Source organism: Hirundo rustica, chromosome 5 (assembly GCF_015227805.2).
Source record: "Hirundo rustica isolate bHirRus1 chromosome 5, bHirRus1.pri.v3, whole genome shotgun sequence".
NCBI classification, from domain to species: domain Eukaryota; kingdom Metazoa; phylum Chordata; class Aves; order Passeriformes; family Hirundinidae; genus Hirundo; species Hirundo rustica.
In genome coordinates, this window is record NC_053454.1 from 49,733,130 (window position 1) to 49,743,422 (window position 10,293).

The window sequence follows — 10,293 nt, forward strand, 5'->3', positions numbered from 1 at the left end:
TTTTTTTTTAAATGGCCTTTTTTCTTTTACAAGTTTCCAAGAAATGGTAGAACATTACAGCACTAAAAATGTAACAGATGCATTTAAATAGTAGAGACGACTTTAAATTATAAATATTTTAATACAATTTTGTAACAAATGCTGTAAAAGGATTAAAATGGGAGGGCAAGAATATTTTTTAAGTTTGTTTGTTCATAAATTTCATTCACCCTTAAGCAGTTGTTATTCTTACTTCTTGTAGCTCTGTCAAAAAGAAGTGTAATAGTAAAAGAATTTTGTTTTTTAAAAAAGCAGGTAGTATTAAATAAATTCCTGAAGCTATAACTTAATTACATGTAATGTAATAAATATAGGAAAGAAATAGGCCATTTGTTGTGGTTTGGCCTTGGCCATGAACTTAGCACCATGCAGCCAGCTGCTCTCACTCCCACAGCGCGACGGGGAGGAGAATCGAACTCAGGTAAAACCTGTGGGTCGAGATGACAGTGGTTTAATCTCAAAACAAACTCAAATGTCAGTGATCAATAGCAATGAAAAGGGAGACAACAAGGCAGAGAGGAATAAACCCCAGGGAACAGAAGTGATGCCCAGTACAGTTGCTCACCACGCTCTGACCAATGCCCAGCCTGTCCCTGACGAGCAGTCGGCAGCTCCTGACCCCCTCCCCAGTGTACACACTGACCATGAGATGCTCCATGACATTGAATATCCCTTTGGCCAATTTGGGTCTGCTGTCCTGGCCGTGCTCCCTCCCAGCTTCTTGTGCACCTGCTCGCTGCCAGAGCGTGGGAAACTGAAAAATCCTGGATTTAGGGTAAGCACTGCTCAGCAACAGCCAAAGTATCAGCGTGTTACCAATGTTCTTCTCATACTGAACCCACAGCACAGCACTGAACCAGCTGCTGGAAAGAAAAGTGACTCCCCTATCCCAGCTGAAAGCAGGACACCGTTATAAACTGTACTTCCCATACTTCTCAGTCTGGCAGGAATTAGGTTTGATTATTGGGCTTCTCCACATTTTTGGAAGTAATATTAAAAGACACTGGTTAGCTAAGATATTATCCTTCATACAGAATACACTTCTCCCTTCAGTACTGGTTTATTCCATGTATAGAAAGATTGTCATTGGGATGGGAGAATAAATTCCTATTAACAGCAATACAAGAGCCATCTCATAGATGCTTTTGCCTAGCCTTTAATCAAAATATGACAGTAAAATCAATCACTGAGCATCATGGCTGCAAATAATGAAAAAAAAAAGGTTGCATTTTTAAACATTTTTAGTATATAGTAGGGAATATTTTAATAAATGAGAAGACCAAAGTTGTCCCAGATAGCATTATCAAAATACTATCAGAAGGTCACATGATGATTTTATGGGGTTCTCTTTTAGGTATCTCTCTAATATGACCAAGTCCTTACCAAATTGCTGTGTGTGCATGGCTTGGATTAAGAAGGAGGTATGGATTCTCAGTATTCAAATAAATTTGTTCTTTTGAATTACCTTTTCTTCTGTTACTTGCAAAAGTGGCTTCTCTCTATTTCGGGCTTTTTGGAAACTTCACCGGACCTATATGTTCAGAAACATTAGCAATTTCCAAGTGAATATATATACACACATATATATGTATGTATTTAATTTACACTTTTTAAAATTTTAATTTGATACTGGCATGTAAGCAAAATCTTTAGGTATCAACAATGCTCTAGTTACTGGTGATCTCCCCCAGGCTCAGTATTGGGCCCAGTCCTGTTCAGTATCTTTACTGATGATCTGGATAAGGGGATTGAGCGCATCCCCAGTAAATTCCTGGACAACACCAAGCTGGTGGCAGCGTTGATCTGCTGCAGGGGAGGAAGGCTCTGCAGGGGATCTGGGCAGGCTGGATCAATGGGCTGAGGCCAGTGGAATGAGGTTCAACGAGGCCAAGTGCCGAGTCCTGCCCTTGTGTCACAGCAACCCCAGGCAGTGCCACAGGCTGGGGCAGAGTGGCTGGGAAGCTGCCCAGAGGAAAAGGACCTGGGGGTGCTGGTGACAGCAGCTGCACATGAGCCAGCTGTGCCCAGGGGCCCAGAAGGCCAAGGGCATCCCGGCCTGGATCAGCAATGGTGTGGCCAGCAGGAGCAGGGCAGGGATTGTCCCCCTGTGCTCAGCATTGGTGGGGCCACACCTCGAGAGCTGTGTGCAGTTCTGGGCCCCTCACTACAAGAAGGACTTTGAGGGGCTGGGGAGTGTCCAGAGAAGGGCAGCAGAGCTGGGGAAGGGTCTGGAGCACAAGTGCTGTGAGGAGTGGCTGAGGGAGCTGGGGGTGTTTAGCCTGGAGAAGAGGCAGCTCAGGGAGCACCCTACTGCTCTACAACTCCCTGACAGGAGGGTGTAGCCAGGTGGGGGTCAGCCTCTTCTCATCACACAAAGTGACAGGATGAGAGGAAATTACCTCAAGCTGTGCCAGGAGAGATTCAGGTTGGATATTAGCAAGAAATTCTTCACAGAATAGGTAATTAGATACCGAAATGGGGTGCCCAGTAAGGTGTTGGAATCACTGTTGCTGGAGGTGTTTGAGCAAAGACTGGATGTGGCAATCAGGGCCATGGACTGGTTATCATGCTGGTGTTCCATCATAGTTTGGACTCAATGATCTGGGACGTCTTTTCCAACCTAAATGATGCTGTGATTCTGTGCTTCGCCTGGAGCAGCTCTTTTTATGGAAAATGAATTGTTACATGCTGATCGGGCTTGGGGGGGTTTTAGATCTACCGTGAGGGTCCTGCATTCTGACAGAAGACTTTAAAAACAGATATGCAGTCACCATTGTTACACTGTAGGCATACACTAAATTAAACTACTTTATTTCTTCACATTAGGTGTTAAATTATCGGCCTGCTATTCCACGGTTTGATGGACTAGATCCAAAAGTAGGGGAAATAGGCAACAGTGGAAGAGTAAAACTGGCAGTAACTCTTCTCGGCTGAAAAAGACGGCTGCTTTCCGCGTTTGACGTTCTTTAAATGAAGCGCTGCGGTTTGTTTTGGTTTGTTTTGCTGCCGGGGCGGAGCGGGGCGGAGGCGGCGATGAAGCGGTTCCGGGGCCGGAGGGCGGTGCCGCGCCTCATGTGACAGCGGCTCCAAGGGGAAGCGGCGGCGGAGCGGTGCGGGGCGCGCCGGGGGCGCGGACAGGTACGGCACGGAGCGCCCCCCGCACCCCCCTCCCGCTGCGCCGTGGTCTCGGCCCAGCCGCTGAGCCCTGCCCGGCGCGGCTGGGAGCGGCTCTACCACGGCAGCGGGGCGGGGGTGGCGGCCGGCCGGGCCTCGGGGGGGCCTCGGGGACGGAGCGCTCCCTCCTCGGAGGCGGTGGCCGCGCCCGCGGTGACGGGGCGGCCTCTCGTCTTGTCTCGCAGGCCCGCGGAGGTGGCGGCGGCAGCACCGGGCGGGCCCCAGCCATGGCCGACGTGAGTGCGGCTCCGCGGGGCGGGCGGGACGCGGGCGGTGGCTTCGGCGGGGGTGGGGTCGGGGGATGCCGAGGTCGGGCCGGGCCCGTCCGGGCGGTGTTTCGGGCCGGGTCGGGAGCTCCGGAGCTGCCCCGCCCGCCCCGAGCGGCCGTGTGTAACGCGCCGCCCGTCTCTGCCCGCAGGACCTGAAGCGGTTCCTGTACAAGAAGCTGCCGAGGTACGCGGGGCCGTGCGGGGCGGGCGGCCGGGGCCATCGGGCAGGGACACCTCCCGCTAGACCGGGTTGCTCCGAGCCCCATCCAGCCCGGCCTTGAACACTTCCGGGGGCGGGTATCCACAGCCTCCCGGGGCAACCTGTTCCAGTATCTTGCCACCCTCAAAGTAAAGAATTTCTTCCTAACATCTAACCTGAATTTCCCTGTTTTCAATTTGTACCCGTTACTCCTTGTCCTGTCACTGCAGTTCCTGATGAAGGATCCCTCTTTGGCTTCCCACAAACCCCCTTCAGTGCTGGAAAGTTGCTGTGAGGTCTCCACTCAGCTTTCCCCTCTCCAGGCTGAACAGCCTCAACTTCCTGAGCCTGTCTTAGTAGGGGAAGTGCTCCAGCCCTCTTATCAACTTCATGGCTTCCTCTGGACTTGCTCCAGCAGTTCCATGTCCTCCTTATTATTGGGGCCACCAGACCTGTACTAAACAGAACAAATACTAAATTAGTGAAGGCATCAGGTTTTTTCAATGTTTCCCCCTTCCTTGCACATTTGTTCACACAAAAAGCCCTTTCCTGCTAATTACTGTGTTTTTAAAATGGGGTCTCTTCTTTTTTTTTTTTTTTTTTTTTTTTTTTTCAGTGTTGAAGGTCTTCATGCTATTGTAGTCTCAGATAGAGATGGTGTGCCTGTTATCAAAGGTAACTTCAGCTTCTCGCTGTGTTCTGCAGCTGAAATCCTGATTGAACAGCAGGGGGTGGAGAAGTACAGAAAAATCTTCCTTGTCATGCTAAATACCTGAATATCCCAAGTGGTAGGATTAAATTGGACTTTAAATAAAAGTTCAGTAGTTGACTGTGTACCTCTTTGAATATATCCTTTTGTTTGTGCCTTCAGTAGTTGTAGTCCTTGGGAATTTTCCTCGGTGGTAGGGGTTGGAGTGCTGTGAAGTCCTTGTGTCTTCAACTCCCTCTCAGGCTGATTGATACTAAGTAGCAGAGAGAGCCTGGCAGTGTTTTATTGGCTTTTTTGGTACTGTAGTTTTCTGCAGTCCTTGTTTCAGATGTTTTTGGCTCGTGAGTACAATAGTTTCAGGATACAAAGATTCAGGTATTGCAGATTTATTTTGTTCAATGCCCCAGAGTACTCGAACACCCAGCAGAACTTGCACATCTTCACCTGTTTGCAATCAAGTGACTGTGTGCCAGTAATCAGTTCAAAGGCTGGAATGGGTGCAAGCAGTGTGGGACACAGAATCAAAAGGACATCAGCACAGGCTTTTTCCTAAAGGAAAAGACTCTTAGGTATGCTAGGAAGGATGCTGGTATAACAAGCTTTGATCATATAGAGAGCCCTAAATGATGTGCAGCTCGTGAAGACACTCTGGTGTTCCTGTGGAGCACCTCAGGTGTCTTGCATGTTTCTCTGCTTTTGGCAGAGCACTAATGCTCTGCCCTGGATGAGGGTTTGGGGTGCAATCAAAGACACCATGTAAAGATAAGGATTTTCTTGTTTTGTTCTAGTTGCCAATGATAATGCTCCAGAGCATGCACTGCGACCTGGCTTTTTGTCCACCTTTGCCCTTGCCACGGATCAGGGCAGTAAGTTAGGACTCTCTAAAAACAAAAGTATCATCTGCTATTACAATACATACCAGGTGAGTAACCTCAGTGTGCCCTGTCCTCAGTGACTTGAGCTGTTCCTGCATTATGCTGAGCAAGACAAGGAAGGTTGTTTAAGATCTGGTTGATTTTTATTAGGCTGCTATTGATGTAATTTTGGTTTATTTCTTACACAGCTTACATGGTTAAGCCAAACTTTCACAGTGTTTATTAAATTTCTGTTCTGTTTCTCAAAACTTGAAATTTACTGGTTGACAGTGGGAATGTGTAGTAATTCTGAATTTGCAGGATGTTGCTTATATGGTCTTCTGAATCTTTTATGAGGGGTTTATGTTCTCTTTTCTAAACAAGGTATATAATTAGTGACACCTAACATTAATTAAAGCGCATGCAGCCTATTTCATAGCTAATCTTGCTGCCAATATGGCTCTGAGGTCAGGAAGCTTCGAAATACCACTCACATTTTTCACAAATGAATTGATTATTTCTTCCCAGAAATCCATCATCTGCTACATTTCTGCTCCTTCACAAGTTCTGGTGGTCCTAAGAGCTTTTAATTATGATTGCAGTAAACCGACCAGCTGTTTAGCCTATGGTGTGTCAAGCTTTGTTTGGAATCAGTGGGTGAATGAGGTAGTTTGCCCACATCGGTACATTGCTTTGACTCTCTTGATGCTGCCAGCTTACTGTTGTGCCCTCGTGTTTCCTTTGGAGGGTGTGGGCTCCACAGTGTGATCTGCAGGATCTGCAGCTGAGGTAGGGTTCTGGTGGACAGCGCACTCTAGAATGTGGAGGCAGAGGGAAATGCCAGGTTTTCCACGTGCAGCTCCCTGGACTATAGTGCAAGGTCTGTTGGTGTCTTTAACCATGAATCTTAAGTCACCTCTGTGACTCATGCACCTGCTTGTCCTTTAAACTGAGGAGGCTCCCTGTTACAGAAGGAATTTATGTGGAATTTATTTATCAGAGCCCTGCCATCCAAGGTGTGTTAGCTGCTGGCTGAGCACTTCTCTCTCCTTGCAGGTGGTGCAGTTCAATCGCTTACCTTTGGTAGTGAGTTTCATTGCTAGCAGCAATGCCAATACAGGTATGTCTACACATTTGTTTTAAAGATTGCAGTATTTTAAGGCCCAGGTATTTTAACAGTTCAAAATTAATTCACTTCAAGCTATGTTAACTTTGTTCCTGCTGTGAATTTTGTCAGGTGAAAGGTGAGAAGGAAAAGGTGTGAGTAAAAATTGGCAGATTTTAGGTGGCTTGCTGGAGTTATTACTCTTCTCATATTCCTCCTGTGATTAACCCTGCCCTTGCTGCAGGGACAGGTACTGTGCTGTACAAGCCAGCTGTTTTGTCTCTTTCTGTCAGTCAAGTTAACATTCTGCAGGAGCATGTGAAGATTTGTCTGCAGTTCTGTGGGGTGGGGAAATCCTTCAGCCAGACCCCAGCCTTGGTCCTGAGGACGTTAGCTGATGAATATGAGCAGAAGAGATTTAATTCCAGTACAGCTTCTTGGGCCGCAGTTGCAATGGGAGGTGGCAAGGCAGTAGTGGGGGAGGGCTGTGCTGCACTGGGTGCCTCTTTAGTGCCAGGGACTGTAGGCACCCTGCCTGGGGGTGCTGCCCACTGTTCACAGGAAAGTGAATGGCTCACATGAAGCATTTCAGGTTTTGAAAAACACTGCCTCTGACTTGGGATGGGAGGAAGCTGCGGGCTTTGGAAAGAGGCTTCACAGCGATGTTGTTTGATGGAATATTCTCTCTTCTCTCTTTCCAGGGCTGATTGTGAGTTTGGAGAAGGAGCTCACGCCCCTGTTTGAAGAACTGAGGCAGGTTGTTGAAGTTTCCTAACCTGATGGTATAGCCAGAGTGCAGCATTCCTCTGCAGCCCAGTGGACAGAAAGATTCAATAATCGTCAGTCAAATAACACGTCTCAGAAGAAATACCACAGCTCCTTAGTATACTAAGAGTAAATTGTACATAGTACTGAATCTGAAATGATCTACTAGTGTGTTGTAGGTGGATGTTACTTTAGGCCATGCTTCTTGTATTGTGCAGTACTGGAGAGCCCACCAAAATAGCTCCCATGGAGTTTAGCTCAGCCAGCTGAGCCAGGTCGGTGCAATGCCCTTGGCTCAAAGGAGCAACCCCCAGATCTCTTCCTTTGCAGGGCACCAGGCACATGGCAGGGTGTGTCCTCAGGCCGGCCACCACTATGTGTGGGAAAGCAGATCAGGAGGAGAGAGCGAGCAAAGGCGTGGTTGGAGGCATTGTGAGAGCAAGCGTGTTAGCGGTGATGTGTCGGTACAATCAGTCAATATCCCAGCTTCCTTACACAGGGTGTGCTTTGGCAAGGGAGTGCTACTAATCTGGATGCTAGCTGCATCCTGCTTCCACTAGAAAGAAAGCTGTTTCTATGGAACCTGTTGCTTTAGGGATTTTCGTGATGCCTAGCTAAAAGCACCCCAAAAAAAGTCTCACTTCTTCATGGGTTTTTTTGTGTAATATAGTTGTGAAGATCTCATGTCTCATAGTCTTTGTGTGGGTTCATCACTGGTGACACTCTCAGCTTATTTACCCTTAGGTTTTCTGAAGTAAATAAATATAAATAAAATACAGTATTTTTAAATGACAGAGCCTGGTCCACTCTTCTATTGCACTGTAATACCCCACAGCACATCTGCTTGTCTCTAGAGAGAGCAGGTCTCTTAATTGTTTGTAAATGTCCCAAATCCATTAATTTGTAGGCTGAAAACTAACCAGTGTGTCTCTCAGTTGGGCAGTAAGGATACCAATTTCCAGGGCAGTGCAGAAATCCTGTTGCTGGGGATCGAGCCTGTGCTCTTAGCCCCACCCCATTGTTCCCTCCCACATCTCCTTATGACAACTGCCAAGCACTGCAGGTCTGGGGGACAGCTCTGGGCAGGGCTGTGCCCCGGGCTGGGAGAGGGGAGGCTGTGTTCACACCTCATCTGCCTTTGGTGCATCAGGCAGGGTGGGGGAAACAGCCGTGCTGGAAATGACAACTGGGAGTTCTTGGCTCAAAAAGAGATTACAGCTGTCAGTCAAGCCTGTTCCATTTGAGCTAAGATGGAATGGGACTTCTGTTGCTGGTCACTACAGAAGCAGCTGGAAGGTGTGTGTGTATTTCTGGCAAAATGTGTTTGTGTTCCAGCAAAGGCCTCCCCTTTTGTTTGCTTCTGCTCGACCTGTCTGTCTGTGACAACTTCCAAGGCTGCACAAGTGCCCTTTCTTTCACTGGCTTCAGTTTGTGACACCGTGTGCTGAGCTTGTTTGCAGTGTTTTGTGAAGCAGCCTGTTGCTGTGAGAAAGGGAAGGCTATGTTTGTGGTTTCCCTACCATTTCCAAGCCATGTTCAAAGGACGGTGGTGCTATTGGAGAACATCATCTCTCTTCCCCTTATGCTGCCTCTCTCACACAAACCCAGCAAAGGTTTTTAATTAAGTGGGAGATGCCAGTTTGTTAAAGCTTCATTAAGGGAAAAAGGAGGACAAAGCTTTAACAGTACAGGAATATAAAAGACCTGTGGTAGTTTTATAATGACATTTTATTCAGAAAACAGTTGGTATAAAAATATTTACAAATACTTTGAATTTCTAAGTTGAAATAAAATGCTGTTTATATGTCCAAATGTAGATTTTCTTTCTTCTTCCAATGTGCTTTTGCCTTCCTCTTCTGCACTCTTCTCCCAGTAAAGGCAATTATCAAACACCTTCTGTAGGAGCAATATCAAACACAGACTGCAGTGTTGCATAGCAGGAGAGGTTTGCAGATGCTGTTTCAGCATAAATTTGATTGTGATGCAGGGAGAGAGGGTGCCCCCTCTTTGCCCACGCCTTGAGGAGGCACAGGATTGCTCAGGGGATCTTGCAGCTGGGTCAAGCTGGTCTTGAGCCTCTCCAGTGCCTCTCAAACTTTGCTTCAAAAATGTAACATCTGTTTTGAGTACAGCACCAATATCATGGGGTTCTAATTCTTGTCTCTGTAGTGAGCCACAGCGCTGCTAAATGTGCGTCCTATGGGTGCCAGGAAGCAGCTACTGTTTCCCATGATGTGGGTTTGTATACAAGTGTGCTTACACGATGCTGCCCACCATTACCTACAGATGCTATTTGAAACAGACGTTCCCTTGTAGCCATCACTGTGGTATAAAGCTAAACCATATAAAAATTTGCTTGACTAGAAAGAACTGTCACAGATCTGTCACTTTGAAAAGGGCCTTGAAATTCTGCTCTCTGGATTGCACTATAGATACTATTTACAAAATGTAATGCAGTCATTTTTCTTTTGGTTTAAAGCCTAAACAGGTAATAAGGTATTTAATGTTTCCAGAAAAGACCTGTTTTAAATAAAAGATTCAAGATTACAGAGCATGGTACTGATGCTTAGTTGTGATGGAGCTTGCAATAAATTATTGAGTGCTCTGAATAACCACAGAAGTTTCAAACAGTGACAGCTTCTGTGATTAGCTGGCAGGTGTTTGAATTACGTGTGTTACGGGCACACAGCACACGTGTCAAACCCACACTCTGGTTCTGCAGCCGTCCCCACGCGTGACTCGGCAGCCCCAGAGCACCCAGAGCTGCAGGATCCCGTGTGTGCAGAGCTGGGTGACGTCTGTCTGTGCTGCGTGGGGGCACAGACAGCGCTGGAGACGTGAGGCTGCCCTCTGGTAAGCAACGCCTTCCCCTTGGAGAGAGGCAATTCCTGCCCCTGGAGCAGGAGGGCTGGCACACAGCTAGGAACTGAGGCTGGCGTTGCGCTCCTCCAGCTGCTTCCGTATCTGTGACTGGAACAGAAAGACAGTCCGTTACCACTTGTCTGTGTGCAGGCAGATGTGGGTGAGGACAACCAACCCAATTCCTGGGGTTTTTTAGGAAGCGGTGCTTTTAAGCCTTTACATTGTCTCCTCATCTTGCCATCATGACCCAGGACGTGGTCTGGGCTGGTGATCCATATTGTTTACCAAGCACGTAAAATGGCATCCTTAGAGATGGA

General features: G+C 47.4%; 1 protein-coding gene across 1 annotated transcript; it reads left to right on the top strand.

The window, feature by feature from the left end:
- The first annotated feature begins 3,117 nt into the window (after positions 1-3,117).
- LAMTOR3 (late endosomal/lysosomal adaptor, MAPK and MTOR activator 3) lies at positions 3,118-7,908 on the top strand. Its single transcript, XM_040064282.2, has 7 exons — positions 3,118-3,177; positions 3,399-3,449; positions 3,632-3,666; positions 4,298-4,356; positions 5,179-5,312; positions 6,301-6,364; positions 7,051-7,908. The coding sequence occupies exons 2-7, from the start codon at positions 3,441-3,443 to the stop codon at positions 7,122-7,124; spliced, it is 375 nt and encodes a 124-aa protein (XP_039920216.1). The 5' UTR covers positions 3,118-3,177; positions 3,399-3,440; the 3' UTR covers positions 7,125-7,908.
- Positions 7,909-10,293: the final 2,385 nt, after the last annotated feature.

Excerpts from the sequence above, each read along its gene's own strand:
- LAMTOR3 (XM_040064282.2), top strand. Across the intron at positions 5,313-6,300 it reads GCTATTACAATACATACCAG|GTGGTGCAGTTCAATCGCTT; the intron begins GTGAGTAACCTC and ends CTCTCCTTGCAG. Across the intron at positions 6,365-7,050 it reads TAGCAGCAATGCCAATACAG|GGCTGATTGTGAGTTTGGAG; the intron begins GTATGTCTACAC and ends CTCTCTTTCCAG.